At 43.4% G+C, this 26,706-nt stretch overlaps 1 protein-coding gene across 2 annotated transcripts; it reads left to right on the forward strand.

Moving 5' to 3' along the window:
- The first annotated feature begins 10,800 nt into the window (after positions 1 to 10,800).
- Positions 10,801 to 26,252, forward strand: LOC137294690 (bone morphogenetic protein 2-like). 2 transcript variants are annotated; one of them, XM_067825765.1, is made up of 3 exons: positions 10,801 to 11,664; positions 19,791 to 20,165; positions 24,231 to 26,252. In XM_067825765.1, the coding sequence occupies exons 2-3, from the start codon at positions 19,805 to 19,807 to the stop codon at positions 25,124 to 25,126; spliced, it is 1,257 nt and encodes a 418-aa protein (XP_067681866.1). In that variant the 5' UTR covers positions 10,801 to 11,664; positions 19,791 to 19,804; the 3' UTR covers positions 25,127 to 26,252. The 2 variants fall into 2 exon arrangements, with proteins under 2 accessions (XP_067681866.1, XP_067681865.1); XM_067825764.1 differs by lacking the exon at positions 10,801 to 11,664 and adding an exon at positions 17,218 to 17,479.
- The last annotated feature ends 454 nt before the right edge of the window (positions 26,253 to 26,706 follow it).

The following is a 26,706-nucleotide window of genomic DNA, read 5'->3' on the forward strand; positions in this document are numbered from 1 at the left end:
AACTGTGGTTTTGTTCACTACAGAATCGAGCTGAGCTTTGACGGCCACCCTTGGAAATTATTCTCAACAACCTCCTTAATGATCTTAAGCCGTCTTGGTCAGTTCCACACAATATCTCCCCAAACAAAACAAACTCCAATCACTGTCATTTCGGATTAGCACCAAGGGGTGGTACTTTTATACACTACCTATTCTGGCAACTTCTAAAAGACGAACGCATAAAAGATTTGGCGAAACGAAACTCCTAATGAGCAAGCGGGCAGGTACTGAGTTAATTGGGGCTGTGTTAAAGGGTAGAGTCGAGAGGGGAGCACCACCCACGGGTTCGCAATGACGAGAGTTTGATAACATCTTTGGACATGTCTTCCCTCTGGCTACTCGGCCAAGCAACTATTGTCGCCCGCACCTGGCCCCAGGGCTACGGCTTAAATTACCCACGGGCAAACTACCCGGTAAATACCCCGATATTATCAACACGAGAGATTTCGCGGGCCATTTTTTCTCAATAGGCGATCTTGATATGAGGTGTGTCGCCATACACCGTGTTAGAAGGCCGACACGAAAACCCACATTGACAGTGGGAGATTTTAGGAAGCTAGAACTTTGATAAAACACACTCGTAGTCTTGTATTGAATAATGACGTGTTAAATGGGGTGTACATTTCTAGTATTCAGACCAGATCATACAAACACGCTAGCAACACGGAGAATACAACTACGTTTTATCAAACTGAGAAATCAAGATTTCGGTTTTCATGTCATATCAGTAATGACATGTATCTCCCATCTCTCAAGAGCGACATATCTGAGTGCGCAGTTATATTTGAATGTTCTGTGAGCAGAAATATTGCTAGCAATGAGATAGATACATCACTCGGAAAACGTCCGAAGGCCTGCATGTTGCTCCGATTGTTTAGACAGAGAACATTGAGATGTTTAGCAACAAATAGCAGCACTATTCTGTTGTTGTGGTTGTTTCGGTTTGGGGATTTGTTGGTTTTGTTTGTTGTTGAGGTTGTTTTTGTTGTTGTTTTTTGTTTGTTTATTTGTTTTTGCTTTTCTTGTTGGATTTTTTTCGTTTTGTATTGGTTGTTGTTTGTTTTGGGGGATGTTCATGAATTTGGGGGTTTAGAGGTTTTGTTTAGATTTTAGTTCTTTCGAATTAATATATAGATCCATTGTTAACACCCATTGTATATCTCTGTTTACCCTGTAACAAATCTACCCTATACAGCCCTTGCTGGGGTAATATGCAAGACTAGAATATGTGGCAAGTCTAGATTACCAATGTTTCAGATAATGAAGAAGGTTTCTGTGCTCCTTTTATTATATCTCATGAACATAATTTTGAAACTGTCCTCTCTGTAAAATGAGTTCATTTCGGAGATTAGATAGAGGTCTCCGTGTCATGCAACACCAATATACTTCTCCGTTTGTGAGTGACAGGTGCTCTTATGTCATCACTGACACACTTATACATTCATACAATTTTTCGATATTAAGCTTTTTAGCCTCCACTAAAATCTCTTTCGTCGGATATCCAGAACTAGTTCTTCTACAGCGTTAGCGTTTGATATTCCCTATCTACGAAATTCCTTGATGCAAATTAAAATTTAAAACCCAATTCTAAATTCTTATCACTATCTACGATAAGGTCCTCATATCATTTCAACTAGGAAAAGGTTATACGAGTTAACACACATTTACATATCGTTATCCGGCGATAAACGCTCGCCCCACAGAACGGCCGGACGTGTGATAGGGGGACGGTGGGGAAAAGCTTTGATGGCTGCCACCAGTGTTGACATAGGAGGGGTCATCGGGAAAGTATTCCTCACCCCTAACCTACGCAGATACTCGTAAGTGTCTCTACGATGGTTATGCTTGCCATCTCATTCAAATGTTTGCTATAATTACACGTCCAGGCAGGCCTCTGTATTTATCAAATTGGTTTGCAGCTCATCGTCACACCAGACTTTCGCCTCGCCTAACTTTCAAGTGCTAGGACATGTTTATCTGGCCCATATGGACAGTAAAGTGAGCGTAACTGCCTCAGGGGGTGGGTGGAGATTGGGGACATAACGTCCCCTTCTCCCATCTTCATCCGTACGGTCAGTCGGGATTGGGGGTTTGGGTTTGCGACCTTTGAAACTGGCGTGAACAGAATTTAATAAGATATCACCCTAATCTTCCTATCCCCTCAGGCGCTGCCTTCTCTCACACCTGCTGACGAGTTGACAGTGCCTTTTTACCACCCACCTGAACCCTGAACTCAAGACCGAAGGTTTGACGATGCTGTTTCTCCATCCTCAGATTGTCTGATCTTTCCAATGGTCTTTCCAGGTAGCTTGTTGTCTTGGTTCCACTCCGGAACGAAATGGGGCGTTCCCCATGGCACTACCCGTTACCCTGGTCTGAGCTGTGACATACACTTCTCACCCCTCATAAGATCCCCGCTGTCACCCCCGGGCTATAGGATCGACGACATCCCTCCCACATTCACCAGATCCCCGCTTCATCACCAAGGATCTTTCGTGGCTGCGTGTATCGGGAGTTCTGCCGTGTGTGATCACTGTTAATAGCTGTTGCCGTAATTCCCACGTTGTTTATTATTGTTAGTACCATAGTTTACAGTTTTTTCCAACAAAAGAAAATAAACCCCCGCCTCAACTTCACTCATGTTTGTGTTGAGCGGAGGTGTGATACTTTTATGAAGCGGTTCTACTTTCTTGACTGCTAAACATAAACAGATAGTATGGCTTGCCGTACATGCTTCAATGTGGCTTCCTAAATAAGCAGGTCACACGGGGGTTATTTTCCCGTCGAGTTACCGGTGCGCGGCCGCTGTGCCAACTTATTAAGTAGTAACCTGCTATAGCCACGATAAATGGCCGTCGTATTCAGTGTCTTCTCCACTGGAATTTCACTTTTGCATTCAAAGTTCAATTCGGCTTTTTGTGGGAACGGAGCCGACATAAAGCTTCATCCCGCGTGTAGGTCAGAGCGCAGGTGTTCTCAGCGGGGAGATTTATGGAGGTATTTCCCTAGTCGTGCCGCTAGAACGCTGGCCAATTGGTAGGGGGGAGGGGACAACGGCTTGGAGGAGGGGATGGATGAAAGGGATGAAACGTCATGGTTGTCGAGGACCTTGAACGTTAGTGATGGACAACGTACACACTTGTATCGTCATGGTTACGTAACCGGTGTTGTCGGGTGTTGTTCACGTCGCCCTGTCTATGTAGGCGTACCATGTCCATGCCTCTTTCGGTGTGGGCGTGTAATTTCCTTTCTTCTTTCAGGGTAATTGTGGAATGTTGCTGAAATGTCACACTGACGTACTTCAAAGCCATGTTACTGAGATGTCACTCTGACGTACTTCACACCCATGTTGCTGACACGGCCACACTAACGGTACTTCACATCCATGTTGCTGACACGGCCACACTAACTCTACTTCACAGCCATGTTGCTGACACGGCCACACTAACTCTACTTCACAGCCATGTTGCTGACACGGTCACACTAACGGTACTTCACAGCTATCTTGCTGAGATGTCACACTAACGGTACTTCACAGCCATGTTGCTGACACGGCCACACTAACTCTACTTCACAGCCATGTTGCTGACACGGTCACACCAACGGTACTTCACAGCCATGTTGCTGACACGGCCACACTAACTCTACTTCACAGCCATGTTGCTGACACGGTCACACTAACGGTACTTCACAGCTATCTTGCTGAGATGTCACACTGACTTACTTCACACCCATGTTGCTGACACGGTCACACTAACGGTACTTCACAGCCATGTTGCTGACACGGTCACAGTCACGTTGTTGAGATGTCACACTTACGTGGGGCGGTGGCGTAGGATAGTGCTTAAAGCGTTCGCTTATCACGCTTATCGAGTAATCACAAACGCACGCACACGCGAACGCATTCAGACTCGATTCCACATTGACATCGAATTGTCTCCATGTTGACAACAACCCGATTGGTCACAGGTAACTAACGGTTAAATATACACGACAGTTCAACAGGTGATCTGTTTTCATCATTGCCATAAGTAAACACGAAGTAACAGACCAGAAAGTGGCTTTGCTTGTAGGTGAAAGTGAGACTGTGTCATGTCCACCGTTTCTAAAACTTGGCGGCAGATATGCACAACCCGAGTGGGGGCCATCGCCATATTTGTACATCTCTACAAACTCGGACCCAACGCCGACTTTTCACTTTCGGGGTTCTCAACTTAACACACAGGCGCGTGACGTACAACCACAGGCAGAGATCAACTCAACAAAAATTTAACATGGCTGCGCGTTGATGTGTGTGTGTTTTTCTGATGACAGCTCGTCGGGTACAAAATATTTGCATTTCTCGCGAGTAAAGCATAGAGACCCGACATAAGATACGCTAGATAGTTTGGGTCCGTATATCGCCCTTCACTTGGACTGTAGTTCCCCTTGTATAACAGCCAGTTACGCACTGTCGTCGCGCAGTACAGTGCTGGGTGTGGCTGTCAGGAGTGGGAGGGGCTGACTGTGTGCTAGAGTCTCGATCGTCTAATGACGAGATGCATTATCTGTTGTTTTCCGCATGTATAAGTCCAAATATGTCTGTGGTAAGTGGTTAAGAGGTTGGAATATCTAGTTCGGAGAATCGAGTGAATGTTGTTTTATGGTCTGGGTACAAGTGTGATGTGCCATCATTGTAGTTATGGGTAAATTAACTCATTTAAAAAGAAATGATGCATCCCGGACCACGTTGTCATGGAGTCAGATTCTGTCTTATTGTACACCCATTGGTGTAACCGTGGTGTAACCAACTAAACACCTTGTCATGGGGTCAGATTCTGTGTTATTGTACACTCAGTGGTGTAACCGTGGTGTCCCCAAATAAAACATGTTGTCATGAGGTCAGATTCTGTGTTATTGCACACCCATTGGTGTAACCGTGGTGTAACCAACTAAAACATGTTGTCATGAGGTCAAATTCTGTGTTATTGCACACCCATTGGTGTAACCGTGGTGTCCCCAAATAAAACACGTTGTCATGAGGTCAGATTCTGTGTTATTGTACACCCATTGGTGTAACCGTGGTGTAACCAACTAAACACCTTGTCATGGGGTCAGATTCTGTGTTATTGTACACTCAGTGGTGTAACCGTGGTGTCCCCAAATAAAACACGTTGTCATGAGGTCAGATTCTGTGTTATTGTACACCCATTGGTGTAACCGTGGTGTCCCCAAATAAAACACGTTGTCATGAGGTCAGATTCTGTCTTATTGCACACCCATTGGTGTAACCGTGGTGTCCCCAAATAAAACACGTTGTCATGAGGTCAGATTCTGTGTTATTGTACACCCATTGGTGTAACCGTGGTGTAACCAACTAAACACCTTGTCATAGGGTCAGATTCTGTGTTATTGTACACTCAGTGGTGTAACCGTGGTGAAACCAAATAGAACATGTTGACATGTATTTGATTATAGTTAGACAACAGCAAATTAAATATATTGTAAATGTCTACATGGAACTCCAGGGCAATCGACTGTCCTCTCTCTCTCTTTCTCTCTCTCTATATATATATCTAATTATATCTAATAAAATACTACGGCAGCAACTCCTTCACGTCTCTCTCTCTCTCTCTCTCTCTCTCTCTCTCTCTCTCTCTCCAATGCATACACCCTACTCTTTCTCCTACTTTCTCTCTGTTGTTCTCTCTCCCATTCTGTTATCAATACTCTCTCTCTCTCTCCAATGCATACACCCTACTCTTTCTCCTACTTTCTCTCTGTTGTTCTCTCTCCCATTCTGTCATCAATACTCTCTCTCTCTCTCTCTCTCTCGCCTTTTCACTACCATTCTCTCCAAATACATACATCCTTCCTTGTCTCCCCCGTCCCCACCTCTGTCCTATCTCAGCTGTCCTTTTCTCCCTTTCAGTTCTCTCTTTCTCTCTCTCTCCCCTCCTCCTCCTCCCCCCTCCCCCGCCAACTATTCCCTCCCCAATACGTAAATCTCACTCCCTGTTTCAGTCATTTCTCTCTCCTGTATGTTTTCTCACTCTACCGATCTCTCAAATTTTCTTTCAGCTCTCCCTGTCACTTATTCTCTTTGTCACTCTCTCTAACATTTCCTTTCCCTCTTTCAAACATACTCTCTGCCCTCTCTCTTGCTCTTGGCCTCTCCCCCTCTCTTACAATATATCTCTTCTTTCTTACTTTTTTCTTTCACATTCACAAAGTCCGAGAGAACGGTCTTGGCGTGTATAGTCTTCATCTGGTCCGAGTTCCTCCTTAATTCGTTTACTATTACAGGAACTCTTCATGCTTTTAAGGTACAGTTATTCCCATTCTCTAAATATTTCCCAGTCGGTAAAATATGTAAAAGGTGGCGTGGTTCTGTTTTGTTTCTTGTGCCTCTTAAAATACTCGGTCATGAGATACTTGATAATTCGCTGCTAGCTGGTCCCTTAGTGTGCATGTATTGTTGTGTTATGTTGATTATTTTCGCATTTTTATTTCCAGCTTTTAAAATGGGAGTATTTCCTCTACAATGGATGTTTTCAGCCCCGGGATGCTATGGAGGGCCCCAGCAATTGTTCTGTTTAGCCGCCCATGTGCTGTGTCATTGCATTTAGACTGGGTGACACTCACAAACGACATTGGGTGTTTGGTGGGCTATGTTATTTGCACAGGTTTAACGTGTGGGTGGGTGTGCGATATATAATAAATCTCAGTTTTGAAATTCTATATCTTGAAAGAAGGAAAAGACGTCGTGATCGCTTTTTTAATGTTTGAGACAGAATAGAACTCTAACAATAAGTTGAAAAGTTGAAACGAAAGCAGAATGTGCTTTTGTGTTTTGTGCTTCCGTAATGGGATGTACATGTATATCTAACGGGAAGTTCACGGTACTGTACAAGGAATATTGAAGAGATATGACACATCATATAAATATGAACATTTATTACAAACATGTTGCCTGTTACTACATACTCAAAAAAAAAAAAAAACACGCCAAACATTACTGGTCTGCTTACAACGAAAGCGGGCATTAGGTAGCCTTGTGGTTAAAGCGTTTGCTCCACACGCAAATCTGGGTTCGAACCCTGACATGCATTAACATCGTGACATGGCTGAATACGGGTATACAGACAAGGAGGTAACCACGTGATATGAATCATTACAATCTCAAAAAGGAAAGTTTTACACCCAAAATGACAATTTAATGAAAAATACTGTATTTTCGAAGTTCATCAAAACCTGTCAATTTCAAAGGTTACTGTTAAAGGCTTGGGGCACTTAAGACTTGAGATTGGGGGTATTTTAAGTACATTTCATTTTATGGGGTGAACATGCTGAGTAATGCAATCGAGTATTTTTACGCTTGTTGAAATGTTAAATATTTCAAAACAATACCCGATCTCATGGTACGATCGTCCCGTGCAGAGTTGAGGCGTGCTGCGACTAGGAGAGACGAAAGAGAGGGTCAAGGGATGTCCTGCCCTTCCCCCTTCCCCCAGGGTCTTAGTATCTATCCCCACTCTTCAAAGTACTCACCCTCACCCCAAATCGGAGACCCCCCGGGCTTCAATTGCTACTGTGCGGATCATGATTTATAGTACCCTGGTCTCGAGTGGGGTGGAGGGGTAGAACAGGTTGGACGTTGGGTGGATGGAGACCTGGAATGGGTTAGCATCTTGGAATGGGGTGATGCTGGTAAGGATTGAGTGGTCAAATGGAAATTGATAAGGGTGTTTGGTGGACGTACCCTCTGCGCCTGTCAGGTCAGTCAGGGTTATAGCACATGAGCTTGTAATGACGAAGACGTCAGTGACTCAAGCACTTCAGCGTTGTCTAACAGGTGTTGCACCGGGACCAACTGGAGGCTGATGTTATGTCCGGAATTCGGGCTACGTAGAGGACAGGTTATCGGGTATCGGGGAGTTTGTTTGTCTGCTGGTTGGCTGTGTGTTTGTTTGATACTGTTGTGTGAATAATCGAGCCCGGACCAGACAAACCATTGATTCATATTAAGAGAATCAACCAACGCAGTGGTGTCTACATCAGGCAAGACTGTGAACCTGGTCATCCGACGCCCTCTGCCGTCTCGCACTAGCGTGAGTAGCTGAAAACCAGTTCTAATCCTGGATCTTAGCGAAACAGTCACTCAGTCAGTCGGTCAGTTACCTTTGACCTTCTGGTTCAGACAATCTGGACTCTTCTTGATGACACGAACATGACACATATTAATCCAGGCCATATGTGGTCCTGAAGTGACTGGATGAATGTTGTGCAAAGAAAGCAGTCAGCAATATTGTACTTACATTTCGTTTATCATGTGAGTGAGTTTAGTTTTACGCCGCACTCAGCAATATTACAGCTATATGGCGGCGGTCTGTAAATAATCGAGTCTGGACCAGACAATCCAGTGATCAGCAACATGAGCATCGATCTGCGCATTTGGGAACCGATGACATGTGCCAACCAAGTCAGCGAGTCTGACCACCCGACCCCGTTAGTCGCCTCTTACGACAAGCTGAGTCGCCTTTTATGGCAAGCATGGGTTGCTGAAGGCCTATTCTACCCCGGGACCTTCACAGGGCGTTTATCATGTAAGTAATCACATATGGGAAAGTAATTAGGTGATTGATAGCATGAGCTCTGGAGACAAACGACACAATCACATGACTTATGGATATCATCCAATGTGCATTTCAGTTGGCTCTCGTGAAGACAAGGGGTGGTGGGTAGTCTAGTGGTTAAAGCGTTCGCTCACCATGCCGAAGACAAGGGTTCGATTCCCCACATGGGTACAATATGTGAAGCCCATTTCTGGTGTCCCCTGCCATGGTATCGCTGGAATACTGCCAAAGGTGGCGAAAAAACCAACTCACTCATTCACTCACGAATTTTGGAACGACCCTAGCCTCATCAGGAACTTCATATTCTGTGTCCGACGGTGATTAGAATCCACTGGCTATATTTGCTCTGTCGAGTTCCAGTTCATCAGCAAACAAATGTTACGAAGACCATTTCAGAAAGCTTCTCTGTACGTTAACTTCTTAACACTAGTTGGGGCGGTGGGGTGGCGTAGTGGTTAAAGTGTTCACTCGTCACGCCAACGGCCCGGGTTCTATTCCCAACGTGAGTACAATGTGTGAAACCTATTTCTAGTGTCCCTGCTGTGTTATTGCTGGAATATTGCTTAAAGCGGCGTTAAACCACACCATTCACTCAGTCAGTCACGTAAAGCCAGTAGCTGTTTGTTCCTAACGCAACGTAAGTTAAAACTATCAAACCAGTGGCTGATACCATGAGCAACGGTTCACGAGGTATGATGAAGATAGGTGTATAGCAGGACGGATTACTTGTGATTTCCCATTGTTTTTTTTGTGTGTGTGTAATTAGACCGGTATAACGCAGTGTCAGTTGTACCTCTGTATGTTGTTTATTGCCGCACACAGCAATACGCCACCAATATGACGCTGAGTAGTCAAAATCTAAACTGGGCCAGAAACTCCAGTGACTGAAATCATAAGCATCGCTCCACACTGACCGAGTATGATGAAACGCTATCACCAAATTCACTGTAACGGACTTTGCCAATTATTAAGTCCCATCTTACAACTAGCGTGAAAACCTGAGAACCTGTTTCCAAGACCTACCCTGGGTTACAGCTGTACATCTATAGCTTTATATATCGTCGTGCTGGCGAATATTTGTTTCTTCCGGGGGTGAAAATTCAAATATAATTTTCGAATTGTGTCGATATATTTTGTGCCTGTTTGTAGTTATTGTGTCCGTCTGACAGTGTTTAAAAAATAGCCTGTCTCTCCATGCCGGCGATGTTATCTCCCTTGGGTCGTCCCTGACGTTTAAAATGTGTCTTTACAGTATAAGCCAGTCCTGGTTCTGTTTTCATAGGCAAACATTTATCTAGCCATTGTCAAAACAAACCCCACTGACTGAACGCATTCTAAGCACGTGATTAAATGTGACTATGATGCAATTACCCTTGATTACATAATGACAGGTTGTAGAGAAACAGAGCATATTGACAGCCCCCAACTCCTACTAACATCTCCGTCAAACATCCATTTCACTCCACCATCATCAATAAGTAATATTTATGCCAGATCACAAGGTTATAACTTGGAAAAGACACGCAGAAAACACATTTGTTAGAAAATAATCATGCAGAGGTACAAGCTGCGTTCGCGAGCGTGTATGAGACGCTATTGGCTTACATCAAAGACACAGAAGGCAGTGCCACGTGAAGTCTTATCGCTGCTGAAGGACAAAGAATTGTCACATCACAAAGGCCGGATTGTTTAATAAATACATTCTCTGTTTGTATTGAGCGAGGGTCAAGCCTGAGGGGTTGGCTTGTTCATTAACAAGCGGTAAATGCAGGCGTGATTGTCTGAAGATAATGGACTGAAGTGGGCTTTTTGTCATTCTCCTCCTCATCAGTAAATGATGGTGATGAAGCTTCAACAGGATCACAATAGACTGTACCACTTCTAAATATTGTCCACTCCAACTCCTAGTCACTCTGCCACTATCACGAGTCTCTCGACGGCAAGTCTTTTCATTACGGCAGAATACCCTCTCTCTCTCTCTCTCGTGCCTACACAACTGCCTTCCTCAGCCAGCTTTACCGTCGGATACTCGCCAGCAGGCTTTTCACTTCAGACTGAACAACACACACGCAATCAGCGGATAGATCCCTTCTACTCCGCGCTCGTTTCAGATTCATCAACGTTTATGAACATGGATGTCGACAACGGAGTTGAGTCGTCGTCGACGAGACTGTGAGGCCACAAGTATGACGGAGAGAGGGTGTCGTGACGGCGGGTGAAGCAAGTGACGACGGGAGAGGAGGCAGCCTTACCTGCGTCTCGGGCTGTCTCGGGTGCAAGCTACACACAACACACAGAAAGCCCTGCCTGCCTGGCTCGCTTGGTGTCGGACCAGCCAATCAGGCCGTACTCCAGGAAGAAAGCCCACGGTAATGCAAGCAGGCCGTAATATGACAACACGTTTCTTCAATGTATCCATCCATACTTCAGTTCGCACGTAGGCGCTGGAGCCCGAGGAGCTATACGTCTTCACAGATATGAAAAAAGGCACTCGGAATGATTGTACTGTGAACATATTTGTAAAGGATATTAAACCCAGCAGGAAATGTCGGCTGTTGTAGATCCTCAATGCTGTGAAAATATTAATTTGTTACTTGGCCCTACGGTGTCACGATGTTGGAGTACTTAGCTGGTGAGGCGTGTGTCGTTACAGATATACGTCTAGTAGCCCCCAACGCATGGGGATAGGGGGGACTGGGGCGACATGTGATGACCCAGCTGGCCATGCACTAGGATCATAACGTTGTATGTCTGATTTCGCACAGCCGTCGCTGCACACATACACACCTTCGTTGTAAAGTCACCCAGCGGAAAATCCACAAGCCACTGAACCTACACAAAATATTATCTGTATGTTTTCCTCGAGTGGAGAGATGTGAATCCGACCACTCTGTGCCTTTATTGAGTATTGACGACAAGGAGGGGGTCAGGGGGCCGCCAACCCTGGGGCAGTCATGGCTCGACCGGTATAACATTTTCCCCGGAATTGGGCTCTGCTATACCAAAACACGTGAGTATATTTTCCTGTATTTTCTGCTTGTACATGTAGCTTGCTCGTTACCTCTGCCACATATTCGTCCAGGTAAGCGCTTGTCACGTAGCGCTTGCGGTCTCCCTTTATTGTCTCCATGTGTTTCCCGTGTTTTTGAGTGAGCAGCTTTGGCAAGAGTAGGATAGTAGTTGTGTCCCCTATCATACATCTGGTCCTGTCGCTACATCTGGTCCTGTCGCTACACCTGGTTCTGTCGCTACACCTGGTTCTGTCGCTACACCTGGTTCTGTCGCTACACCTGGTCCTGTCGCTACACCTGTACTCGACGCCGATTAAATAGACTCTGCCTTAAGTCCAACGCTGAGAAAAACCCAACACAAGTCAACTAAAATACTCCTATCGCTATAACATGATTAATACGCTTCAAAAATGCAATAAGTAACACTTGGCGGGCGGGTTCAGTTGAATATGTCAGCGTTAGTCACACCTACGAAACATTTTTGTTCTGACTTACAGCCGTATTAACTTAAAGTCCCCGTTCAATAACATGGCCCTGTTGTCAATGCATTCTCTCAGATTATAGATTTATGTTATCATAGCGTATTAACTGTTACATACACAGAGTGACTACATTTAATTGAATATACAGTATTATTTTATATATATACATATTTGTGTCAGATCGGGATGTATGCCATACAAATAGCTCGCCTCGAATTTTACACCATACGCTGACCTGGCTTCACGAGAAAGCCGGACAGTCATTCTAGTAACGGACTCTCATTCAACTTGTTTTATGGTTCTAACGATAGACAACCGCAAACAAAGCCTGGCTTGAAATGCCAACCCCACCCCCAGGCCCTGGTCCCTCAGAGTCGTGATAACGTAAACTCGCCAGTGTTGTATTGTATTGGAGCTCTACCTTGTGATATATTCCAGAATCAACCCTGTATCCCTCTTCTCTAACAGATTCCCCAACCGTCCTGGCATAATGGCAACAGCTTGCCTGCACGTCGGCAAGTTTATCAAGCTAATTTTACATCTAATTGTTACTGCCCATGATGAAACTCAGGCAGGCGTATAAGTACAGACCACAAACCTGTGACGATATTTTGTTGGAGAAAAATAGACATAGTTTGGTTTTTTAAAGTAAACTTTGAACTTTGTGAAAACCTTTTGTGGTACAATGCTGTAAATATGTTAAAGGTCATTTCGTCACGACTCTTTTCTAAACGTTTTGTAGGAAAATACCAAACAAAACCATTTACCAGCTGAGGAAGCACTTTCTTTGTATTACATCACCACATATTTCTCCTTCCACTTATATAAACGTTTCAACTTTTGTCACAATAACACCCCAACAGCTTTAAAATAAACCCACTACTAGAAATATGTTATTATTTAACTCAACGCACACCAGGTAAAGACGATTTTAAATCCTCAAGTTTAACATAATTTGAAAATATGATATGATTAAAAATAACATCGATAAACCCGAACCCACAACTGTTAGATATGACTGATAACAGAGCGAGCTGTAACACTCTCATATTATAGGAGTATTGCCCCGGGCAGCGAAAAACACTACTGAAGGCAAGGTATGAACATGCTTTGGAAACTCTACTGCTCGCCCTGATTTACTCCATTCACAATGCATAGTAATGCCACCTGTAGCTAGCGGGAGCCCGAGGGATCCACTGTGATTGTAGGTGAAACGCGTACCTGAGAGTCCCCTCTGTTTATGGGCTCTATAAGATGGACTATGGACACTGCATCGTATTGAAGCCACTTTAAACATGACAAAGTTTGCAGGAGTCATACTAGCGGTTAATAGTCATGATGCAATTCGTGTCGGAGACAAAATTGTCATAAATTCAGTGTGATGGCTCATATTAGAATCATGCTTAACACGTTCGGAATGTTATCCAAGTACTTTCCTTTGTGTGTTAAGACAAGATTTTATTAAGGTGTTAACGTACTATTTTTTTCATAATTTACCGTTGTTATATTTTTAGTGCAGTAAGTGACACAAGGTGATTTATAAAGTAAATCAGATCGTTTTTTTTACTTTTCATAGGTATACAAAATTAGGTCATTTGTACGTTTTTTACTGACGATTGTAAGTCGGTTTTAATGTCACAATTGTCACTGTTAACAATCGACTCAGACTCTGTAAGTGTTTTTCTGACATGTTATTAAAGCTTTTAGAAAACAGAAAACACTAAAATAGGATTAGGGATTGAACTGTTGTTGTAAGCACTCAATGTAAACATTTAGTAGAATGATTACAATAAATAGTGCCACTTAAATCTAATTAGACGCTCTTATAAGTGATCTCTATTCACTCATGGCTCTGTGAAGTCGCCACTGACTCTGGTTAAAACAACACCGCCCCTTTTCTGATCCCGTCATCCTGATATGAAGGCGCCATGGCGGGGACCGGGACATCGTCATTGAATACAACGGCCGTCATATAAACGGAGTAAAGTCTTGGCGTTGTTTATATAAAAAATGAATGAAATTGCACTTTATTTTACCTATGTTATTGACGTGGTTGTCAGGTTTAGATAAATTAACATTTAGGTGTAAAGGAAAACCAAAATATCGATTTTATAGCATTTTATAGGAGGATTGAACTATAGCAATGAAAAAAGAATGAAAATGAAAAAATACGATGTTGCGATATAGAGAGAATATGTTTTACATACACAATCTAACGTCTCGTTCTCAACGAGGGTGCTCACAACATCACAAGTCAACCGTGCACGTTAAACTTTCGCCGGGATCTGTCAACAACTTTATGAATATTTATCCCTTCATATAATCAGCATTTACAAAACAATTACAATCGGAAAAGATGTTCCTCATCACAAGTCGTGTACACGTTGGCGCCTCGTGTGACAAGCGTTCTTGTTTCGCGTCAAGAAACCTATGTTTGCATGGCCATTTGGACTTTATAACTGGCGTCATTCAAAGTCTCTCGTTTGCTGAAGCACAATTTATTTGAAGTTCGTCTGGCAATCTGTATCTTTTGTGATGTTATGAGGATAGGGTGTAGATTTATGAAATGTCACAGAATATTATTTATTTCGTTAAAAAGATCCTCGGTCGAAACTCGTTTGATTTAGACACGAACATGGACGTATCACGACGCATCACGTGTAACGTCCGTATCGATCTCCTGTTTTCAGTGATAACTAGGTGAAAAAATACATCATAACTCCAAATTGATGAGGATATTATTTTTATAACTACGTTTCAAGCAGCATTTCTCCTATTGTTTTCAAGGAAGAAACCAAGCCTTCAAAACTGAAAAAATACAATGGTCCATAGTGAAGATGAATGATCTCTTTATAAAACACGAGAGACAAATTTGATAAAAATGTGCAGTGACCCTATAATAATTCTCATTAATATTTCATAACGTGGTTATGACTCATTTTTGGCGAGATCGTACATATATGCTGGTTTTGAACCTCAATATCAGTGCAAAAAAACTGGCTCAGATGTAGGAAAGCTGGTAAGTATCTTGTCTTTGAGACTCCCCTTTACCTTTTTGTGCTTATATGTTTCTTGTAACACAAGTTAGCATGTACAAGATAAAATCTATGTGAATGATATGCTGTGGCGTAATATTAACCGCACAACACATTTTGTTACGGAGCTTTTTTAGGCGCTGAGGACAGAACGACAACCAAACTAGCCTGATTTACTTGGAATAAAAAATATTGACATTAATGCTTATTAACATTGAAGTGATAAAAGTGCCTGTCAACAAGTACTCAGAACTGAAAGTTATACCCGGGATTTCAAGTAGGTCACGTTTGCTTCCCCCTCCCCTTCCATGCCCCCACTTCCCCATCTGTCACAAGATTTACCCGAGCGTCCCTCACCACCCACAAATCCCATCTTGTCCGACCCTGAGATCCCAACTCCCAAGGAAGCTGGTCCCTAAACCATTCACCCACGATTGTCCTATGCAGTATCTTCCATCCACGCGACAGAAGACAATATGTGTACATGTACGTTACATGTCCCTCTACCCCGCCCTCTTGTTTAGCTATTAACCGACACATGGCACCCAAGGGATGTTTGTGGTTATCAGCAACACATTTTTATCTGACGTGGTACTTCTGTGGTCGTTGGAAGAACACACGTGCACCACAGTCATACCCGTACCCTACCACCGACGTCTCACACCTACGCACACCCCGTTTACCCGTAAACCAATGTACATATCCTCGCCGTCTCAGTGATGGATGGTAGCAGGATTTAACCACCCCAAAGACCCAACCGTATATATCGGGGTAGACGTGCGAGCCCGTACTGTCACCAGCCATCACAATGTGTTTTCTCTCAGGTTAAACACTGCTAATATTTCGCTGACCCAGATTAACGCCAGTTTCAAGTACTGTCATAACAAATATCATCATCATCATCATATCTTATCGAGAGCTTGTGGTTCTCATTCTTCACTCATACACGCTGTCATTTTATACTTCTTGTTGCTTTTGACAATCAACACGAAGTATTGGCCAGGAATACTCATCAGCGTTTTAAACATCACAACATGATCAGCTATGACAAACTAGGAAATGGACAGTGGCGAAGAGTACATAAAAGACGATGTCCGTATGCATTCCGCGAGAAGGCTATACAAAGTATGATAAATTACGACATATCTGAAGAATGGAGGCCTTCCCAATGATATGTCGAACAGAATTATTCCCCTGTAAGCTCGATTTCCAGTCAGTGCATTCGAGAGAAAGCCGAAAGGTTAACAAAGAATCAATGAAATTATCTAGCGATCCTAGTTTCGTGAGACTCTACAATATGCTCAATCTTTTAAATACGGATACGTCATTATGGGAATCCAGAAGTTGTAAATAATGACAGTAATTATAGCGAAGCGCGACGTCAACTCGAAACAAACACGGCCTTCATTATGACGATTCTGTATGACTATCAGTTTCGTCATAATTCAGTCTGACAAATTTAGACGATATGACGATAATCAGTTCATAATTTATATAAATTGTTTCCGATACCGCGACTGATCAGTTGAAAGCATTGATGATATGTCAATGAACAAATCAATCAATGCAATCGGTACTCTGACATCAAGTTTTCTTGTCGGAGTGGCGTTATTGAACACCCTATCATAGTATCGGTGGCATGACAAGCGTTGCCCTGAACATGCGATTCTTGTGTTTTTCTAAGTCAGCCAGTCACCCGAAACCTAACAAAGCACTGGAGTGGGTGAACGAGCGTTCTATTAGTCTAATTGTGTTCACGAAAACACACCGATCGCTGATCAGTCACGACGAACGGCTTGGGACACAAGCCCAGTAATTTGCCAGGCACTAATTGACTAAGCAACTCACTTATGGCAATAATGTTATTTATATTGATAAGTTGTAACATTCTGATCTCAAATGCAACTTTAATCATAACACTCACCTTTCGTATTTGTTCACAACAATGAACGCTAACAAGGGTTAAATGGATACACGCTAAACTCACACAGCGACAGGGCCGACGAAAGTGGCTAGAGTTACCTCCCTTTGCCTTGAGTTAATCGCGTCAGTCAATGGGCATGGAGTCGGGCTTGAACACTGTATGGCAAATGTCCAGGTCTATAAGAATCGGCAAAGCTGAGGTGGAATCATTCAGCCAGCATGTGTGAGAACATCATCAGTGGACATCATTCTTGATTGCAACTTCCATCGTATTCAATTAATTGTGTTGTGGGAGACATGTTGTGCACTGACAGTCGCGGTGTTCCCTATAGGGTCTGACGGGACTATGCATGGACTAAAACGATGGCCACCGGGTGAGGACGTTTATTCAGTATTCCCCTCATAACTGACATCGCATGTTATTTATGCTTTTATTTTCATTAATATCAAGCGGACGAATAATAATACATTCCAATTTGTGTATACTAAAATTCTAGAGATTTAATAATTTTATGATTGTATACATGTGAAACTGCAGGAACAAATGTTAAGGGAATGAAACTTGAACGTTAGATCAAGATATCCTAATCTGTTAATCTGTACGATGTGTTAGAATTTTTTTTTTTTAATTAACTGGGTATTTTGTGAAGATTGCCAACTCTTTCTATAGCAACAGGGGATGTGCAGGTCGTGTTGTATTAGAACGAATACTGGTATATATAAATGTCTTTAGGTTTTATGTATATTAGTGCTTTGTGGAACAGATCTATGTATTTATAGCAACGCTTGAGGATGAAGCAAAACAACGCAGTAAAACATATACTACGACCGAGGAGGATTTATATGCGCCGCGTGTTAATTCATAACCACTGGCATCTCGAGCGAGGGGGCGTCCGGCGTAGAAAGGGGGGCAAGCCCGGGAGGGAGGGGGTTGATTAAGGGTGCCGTAACAGTGGAGAAACCTCGTTTACATTTTATATTAATGAGCAGCACGTTTGTATAGGATTGTTGGAGGGAATTCCCGTTAAATATTTCAGAAGTCATTACATGCTGGCTTTGGTGAAGCGACAGTTATTAAAGTATCGAGGTCGTAAGTCGTGTTTTTTTAACAAAGCAGTTATGTAACACCATCACCCCCGACCCCACTGGATGTGACACGAGCACCAACTTACCCCCGGGTAACGGGGTAAAGGTTGATCAAAGTTGTCAGGATCAAAGAAATATTTCGTCTTAATAATGCCTCTTAATTTGCATTAGAAGTGCTGCGCTTCGTCAAATATGTTTTTAAGGGTATTAAGCCTAAATTTTAATTTCATAGCGCAGTCGAAACTTTAATACTAATATTGAGAAATATATGCGTGCATATACAAGTGTCCTAAAAGTACAAGGGCAGTGTTAACGGCGATTAAATAAATTCAAAGTAAATGTCAGCTATTCGCTTGAGCTCTGTCGACACGGCGCAGGTGCTGTAATGAAGTCATATGGGAAATTAGCCTATTTCTCACCTATTTCACAGTGCTGAGAACAGCGTCTGTCAGCTGGGCTACGCGGTGCGAAAACGCGTACGAGGCCCAATGCATGCTTGAAGTAGTGCTAATTGCCTACAACACCACTGTCATTCGTTGGACCCGAGGCTAATGGGCCATGGTGGGTTAAACTGCCACTGACACCCCCATTTCGCTACCGTTTAATTTACAACCCCATGCCACAAGAACAAACTCCCCCACCCCAAGACCGTTGGGCTCAATTACGCCATAAACCTAACAAGCACGTGTATATATTTATTCTTTAAATGATCCTATGCCATGTTCATACATCGGGACCTGAACGATAATATTTTCTATTCTCGTGTTCTGACATGAATGTAGGGCTGTAGATTTGTAGTATTACGTTGCGCATCATTTATTTTTACAACATCTATTTTTCAGCATGAATATATAGATTAACACGTTAATAGTGTATATTTCTTAATTGCACACGTCAACCTTGCTTGAAATAGCTGAAGCGTTTGTATGAGCCTGGCATTCTCCACCTGTGGAATAAGGCTCTTGCTTCGCACTCCGTGACCCCACCCGTCACCATGAGCTCACTCCCCTCCCCATCAGTCCCCTCCCCCTGCAGCCCCGTCCATTCGCGGTGAGTTGTTGGGGAGGCAGGCCATTCCATCTCGCCGTACTGCCACCTGTCCTGACTCGGCTCCTGTCGCCGACGACGTCTGACGCCGTACTCCTTGTTGCAACTGCTGCCGCCGCAAGAGCTGTGAATGCTTCGTACTGCTTAACACTTCCAAGGTGGTTAGCGGACGCAGCCTGGAGACTTGAAGCGAAATATGTTAAAAGTCACCGAAGCAACAAATCGAGTGATTGATTTTTCTTTCCCCAGATTAATCAATATAAGTTGGAGTTCCGATATATTGTTTCCTGGGAGGCAGACTGGATTATTGTGCCAAGCTTCGGTCCACATTCGTAGCAGAACCAAACACCTTTTTAGGAAAGCTATTAGTAATCTGAAGTGAATATTTGTTACAATAACTACTTTACATCGACGGTCATCTTGGATTCCAGCTATTGCTTTTTGATGTTTGTGTCGAGGTATCGTTTTGATGTCTTCGCACCGCGAGTAAATGTTACTTCGCAGTTATCTCCACCTATGACCTTGACCTAACTCAAGCAATGTTTGTTACAGGTGTCCACTTCAGCATGAGCGCGGTCTCCAGGACAACCAGTCTTGTGCTCCTGCTTAGCCTCACGTTGATTGGTCCGAGCTTAGAGCTCCTAGCAGCGTCTCAATCCAGACCGGCATCAACTGACAATAACGGAATATCAGGAAAAGCATCTGTGGGAAAAGACAGCGACTTTTTGAAAATCGTGGAAGCTGGCTTGTTTAACAATCTTGGTTTAAAGAGTCGACCCAATCCCCAGCGAAAGTCCGACATACCAGATTACATGTTGGAACTGTACGATCTGTACTCAAGCCGACCCGGCTCAGCCAGTCCATTCCTGAAAACCAGAGGAAGAGGTCTGACCTCTGCTAACACTGTGCGGAGTTTTCTTCATACAGGTGAGTATCAAAGCCATTTAACGAAAGACCTGTTAATCAGCACATCCAGGAATCACCCACCAGGGACGACGTAACATTGACATGCGCACAGCTTACCGTTCCCAAGGTGCATGCACGTACAACGTTAACACTGACCTTACCTCCATCAAGGTCTATTTGATAACGGAAAATGGTGATCGCGAGGAAGTAATGCTTTACCGATGTTCGAATGCAGTGAGACGCAGAGACATTTCGCTTTTCAGTGACACAATTTTAACAATCTGAAAATAAGAAACTTTCTTGATTTCCCATTTGGTTTAAAATAAGTTCATGGCTCGAGAGAAGCGCTTATAAAGACGTCAGATTTTCAACCAACAGCATCCCGGACGGATGTTTACTCCTGCATCAGGCTTTATAACGAATGACTGACGTATCGGAGCTTGTACTTATTTGTTCCCTATACCGAGCGGCGACGACACGGTGTTCCAACACAGGTTTACAAAGCTAATACTGGCATCGCCAGCGGCCAACTATCTTAGGCATGAATACAATAAAATTATTACACATAAATTCTCATATCCCATAGCCATGACCCTATCCGTCGTCATGGAGCCTGCAGGCTTGGCTTTATACTGTAAGTGCCAAACAGGGAGCTTTATCAGTGTGTAGGTGGTCAGTGAGACCTGTTAGCCGCTAGCTACTGACAGATGACCACACACAGGTATCTCAGGGGACGCTCCGAGGGACGAATCTTCAGGCGCAAAAAGCTACAGAACAAAGCGTAATATCGAAAAACTGAGTGACGTTTTATTATGAACTGGAGATAGGTCAGACTCACTTGTTCTTTCTTAGGGCATGCATACGTAGCAATCGTACACGAACGTTCAGCTCGAGGTAGATTTAGGTATACGGCGCTTTAACGCGGAAGGTACTGCTTGGATCTTGGGCCAGGTGGCCTGGGTTAGGCGTTTAACACAGGTTGCCTTGTTGTAAGATTTGTTGGTGCGGAATTACCTGACGGCTTTATTGACTGCGGTAGTGATAAATTGAGGTCATCACCAGTGCCTGCGTTCTTCCTGTCTTACCTGGTTTGTTGTGTTTGATCTTCAACATATGTGTGTAAAACCGCGGAAACCCTTTATTTCATTTGCAGCAGTGTGTCATAAACATCATGAAATCATTAAGTAACTGATAAGGTCACTTTTGACAGTGCGATAGGTTGATAGTGCAGGTAGGCTTCGGGCGGGTTGACTAATGTTGGGACCCCTTAAGGAATAAGTCAAGTCATCAGGTGGAACGTTCGCCCAGATAAACAATGCATTGTTAATTCATCATTGTGTATCGATCGCTGGTTTTACTTCCCACTGCGATCGATGTCGACCATTCGGCGAGGCTGTATCATAGCTTAGCTCTTACCGCCGTAATTTTAGGTCATTTTGCAGACATCTCCAGCCTTAGAATTGCTTCCCTGTTATTATATTGATCAAATCTCTGTGTCTGTCAGTTCGGTGTAGTAAATATTATTTTATTCAAATGAAAGAGATGATTTATTTTCTTCCAAATCTAAACAGTAATCCCTCAAGCGATCTGTCCGTACACGCAAAGTCTTTTAAATAACAAACCCTTTTATGCCAGCAAAACATATATGTATAGCTGAACGTGAAGAAGTTGAAAGAGAAATGCTTACGAAGAGGGTGCCCTATTGGTATAATTGGCTTTGAGGTAGTTAAGACTAAGTGTTCTGATTAATCTGAAGGTAAACATTGCTATCATCCGTCCCAAAGTTTGCCAGTTCTATGGTGACGGACAGTTTGTGTTTATGACATCAATAAAAGGTGTTTCTATGAGAGACACCAATATGTCCATAATGACAGTAGGATGTGTGGCGTGACTGCCATGGTGGCCGGCGAATTTCGAAGGCCGTGGAAAGGAAACATTCGATATTTCGGTGTTTGAGCTACATGCTTTGGATGGAAGTCTTTTCTGCAGAAGTATCGTCTGTTGCTAGTCCACATAGTGGTATCGGCCGTTGGCAGTGACAGATGGGGTGTTCGGACAATTACCGTCCGCGCCATGCTTCATCGTCCCTACCACCTTTTGCGCTTCCAGACACAGTGATGTTTACATGTTTCCACGACTCGGTCTCCCCGGGCGTTTGCCGTCTGTTTCTTGATCGCTGCAAGGAGTCTGGAAAGGTCAACGGGTGAAAAAGGTCATGGAGACAGGAACGTTTGTTTTGTCTGTGTTGGGACAGTTCATGGAATCTCACAAATATCGATGGTGTTGACCGCTGTCGATTTGCTTCTAAGTCTAGATCGTACTACGTGTTCCCTTGTACGGCTATCTCCATTCTGGTGTTGTGGGTCAAACGCCAGCGACCCTTCATATGTATTGGACAATACTTATTAGCACCACCTTGGTGCGTTTCCATGTTTGATATAGTAATGGTTCTATACATGACCGTAAGCATGTTATCCAACATTCTTCTTAAATGAGAATGTATTGACATCAGACTGAGATATTTGGTAAATCTACCTCATGACGTAACCGCTTGCGCCACAATGTATGTGCATTAGCACTATCGTTAGACAATGTTTATCGATGAGATGTGCACTCCGGATTCATTGCATGGAGGGCAGTTGTCCAAATCCTGAACGGGCCAAGCATCGAACCAGACTCATCCTTCACCTTACCCCAACCCAAGTCCAGTTTATGATGCTTACTTAGTCTAGACAATATGTCATTCTTAATCTCTTTGGACATATCTTATATCTTCACCAGCTTATGTTCCCAACCAAAATTCCAGTTGCTGGGAGAGTTGGCATCATGTCAATCCAATATTACAGGTTTTGGTTTTAAACCCGAAATGTTTCTGAACGTGCTTGCATTATGTCTCCCCACCGCTGTGTTTTCTCGCACCCTTCACCTCAAACCACTAGCACTGTTTCACCACTTCCTGCATTTCCCCCACCCTGGCTGGTCAGTCAGTCCATTGACCAGATGGTGGACGCACCCCAGCTTCAGGTCACACCCATCCGGTTCCCCCTCCCACGAAATACCAAAAGACAATCTGATGTGTGGATATTGTGTATGATGTCAGAAACTCGTATTGGGTCAGATTATCACGAAATATTTGCATATCCGAGAGAGGGATCTCCTCACTTGAGCCATGTGGGAATTTCTATCATAGCTCTGCCGCCACATGAATGTTGGTTTAGCATAGTAGAATGCTCGGGCTTAAGCAAATGTAAAAACAACATCGGCATTTTATCACGGCAACGAATACAAACGTATAGCTGGGGGGAATTTTGTTGGATTCCGAACACCGTTTCATCCAGTTAGTCATACATAGCCCTAGCTGATGATCGCTCAAATGTAGTCACCGGAAGTGACGTCATGTTTACTTATGGCGCAACCAAGTTTGCAGTATTTCTAACAATTGAGTCAGCAAAAATGCAGAACTGAAGAGAAACGTTACTCAAATTTTATTCTTTGAAAAATTCACGTGCAGGTGTTTTTTCACACCTTGTTTCAATACAGGAGTCGATGTTATTTGGCAGGTTGTTGTCCGAGGTGGAAATGCAAGGTGTAGCATGGACGAGAAATGGGGTTTGATGTCTCAGGTGTTACGATGAGAATGCGGCCACCCGTACCCTAGATATCTCTATTTGTATAGGCATTCCTTGCAACTCCACCTGGTGTTGCAACCTGTCTACCATACATGATCCTAAGCTTCACCATATACCCATGGATAGTTTGTTCCGCAAAATTGCCTTTGTGATAACGGTCATGAAGAATCAAGGTTGCCACAACAATGACATGTCAGTATTTGACATTAGATGATGTTCAAGTCCCACTTTAAACTCTCCCAAGCTTTGAATTGACTCCTATTCTCCTGTACGATTTGTTCGGAATGGTATGATCACTTTACAGAAGGGAGAAGATACCTACTGTAATTAATACGTGTCCACTTTTAAATTAACGGTTTAAATATGATCGAAGTCTGTCTGGAAAATACTTCATTTAGCATCGTTGTTTCGTGTGTTTTCTGAAATAAACCCACTAATAGCTTCTAACTTGTTTCAGATGTGGGGCCAACAGATGCCGGTTGTGATGAGAAGAACTGTGTTCGGATGTGGTTCAATATCTCCACTATTCCCGACGTCGAGGCTTTAGCAGCAGCAGAGCTCAGGGTATTCAAGGATGTGTATAAGTTGCTGGAAGCTAACAAAAATAATAGTGCTGTTAAACATGCAAAGACGTCCCAGAGGCACCGGGTGGAGGTGCATGAGATTATGCAGCCTCTGGGACAGAGCGCTGAGTGTATATCAAGACTTATAGACACAAAGGTTGTGGATCTTAAGAACTCTTCCCAATGGGAGTCTTTTGATGTTCATTCGGCAGTATTAAAGTGGAAGAAACGGCCCCGGTTAAATCATGGGCTTGAAGTTAGACTTATAACAAACAACCCTTCTGTAACAACAGATGCACACGTTCGGTTGCGGCGTTCTGCGTCGATGTCCGACTCTCACTGGCATACACAAAGACCTTTGTTAGTGACTTATACGGACGATGGCCGAGGGCCGAAGCCCCGCACGCGTAGAGCCAGCAGTCGGGCGCGGCGCCGGAAGCAACGGAAGAAGAAGAGGAGGCGGAGGAAGCACAAGAATCAGTGTCGTAGACATGCGCTGTATGTTGACTTCAATGATGTCGGCTGGAATGACTGGATCGTTGCGCCCAGTGGTTACAATGCTTTCTACTGCCACGGAGACTGTCCATTTCCTCTGGCGCATCATCTCAACTCTACAAACCATGCAATAGTTCAGACTTTAGTCAACTCTGTGAATCCAAGTGCCGTGCCCAAGGCGTGCTGTGTGCCCACAGAGCTGACTGCTATCTCCATGTTGTATCTGGACGAATGGGACAAGGTTGTGTTGAAGAACTACCAGGATATGGTGGTGGAGGCCTGTGGATGCCGATAGTTGCCCGGCGGGCGCACAGAGAAATAAAAACTATGCAAGCTTCCGTGCCTGCTGTTGCTAGTACCACAAAGCATGACAGGACATTCTGTGGTCACCAGCTCCTGAGTTAAAAACATCGTCGCCATCTTGCTTCTTGGACTTCCGGTTACTGCTGGCAAAGAGGATACGGCACCTACAGGAGCTGCACGTGGTAGTCACGTGACTGGTCATTACCTCACCCATGTTGCAGGTTTTATGAATGTGAAGACGAGGTGTGTTCGGAATACTAAATTACACTAGTCATGGTATGGTGAGAGAGAAAGAGAGGTGGCTACACAAGACATACCCTCCAGTGGCTCTGAGAATGTTGCTGACATTATTCCGATCAGGAGAGACGATATGAGTGCTGTAGAAACTATTGGAGTCGAGTGCTCAACGCTTGCGACTCTATCTTAAACCCATCCCATCCCCACACCCAACCTCCCCACCCCACCCTCCCACCCAACCCAAGTTGAGCGTTGTGAAGCGCTCAGTTATGCCGGATATTGTACATATATTTATAAAATATATTTTAAATGTTTAATTTTATTTCAGTTAACCTTTCCTAGCGGTTATTGTGAATAATGTTAAGGATTGTACATTTATTGTAAGTTTACTGTGTACAATCTGCTAGGAGCAGGTGCGCATACCTCAACAAAAGTCACACTGTGACTGTGACTTTGGACTACCTCTGTGTTTTGCAGCTGGCTAATTGATACTAGTAACAAACCTATCCACCCGGGTGAACGCCAGCCGGTTCATAATGCTCTAGATTCATATACTATAAAATCACCGTCTTGATTAAACGTTTGTTGAATAATTATTTCTATTATTGATTCTATGCTTGTCTTTAGCTAGTTGTAAAACACAGAATTTTAAAGCATGTTTGTTAAAGCAACTTTAGCTAAGGTACAACTCTATGGGAACGTTTGATATTTATTGACTGTTTCGCCGCCCATAGCGTAATCGGCTATAGTTACTGGAGATATGTTACGATACTGAAATTTTATTCTACATTTCACGTGGCCAAAGAAATGGTCACGTGACTGGTATTACAGTCTGATGAAACGTACACTAAAATGAAAATAAAAAATACATGTAGAACAAATTTGAGATGTTTTGTTATATATTTTCCAGTCAGTTCGGTATTTCATTAAACCAATGCAACAGGTGACAGAAAACGTCTCACGGATATGACACATGGTTGCATGTATAGGAATACGGTAAACAAAAACGCACGTTTTCACGAAACCGCAAAACCGATGGAGTGTCGTCGCCAATGTGATTATTTGCTCTGGATTCAGATTCCAGGCGGAGGGATATGTCATTAGAGAAAGTAGTACAGGGGCACCAGTCATTGTTTGAAAACGCAAAGTTGTCGGTGCAGTGGGTATGGAACGTCGACGCACAGAAAGAACGAGAAACCACCAATTTATTCATGATTATCATGAAACTGTACAACTCAGTAATCTACATTTGATGATGATAGAGATACATGAAGAAATTGTGCAGCATAAAACGAAATGTTTGATTAAGAAATGTGTAATTCACCAAGATCAAGA

This window comes from Haliotis asinina, chromosome 8 (genome assembly GCF_037392515.1).
Source record: "Haliotis asinina isolate JCU_RB_2024 chromosome 8, JCU_Hal_asi_v2, whole genome shotgun sequence".
Lineage (NCBI taxonomy): Eukaryota > Metazoa > Mollusca > Gastropoda > Lepetellida > Haliotidae > Haliotis > Haliotis asinina.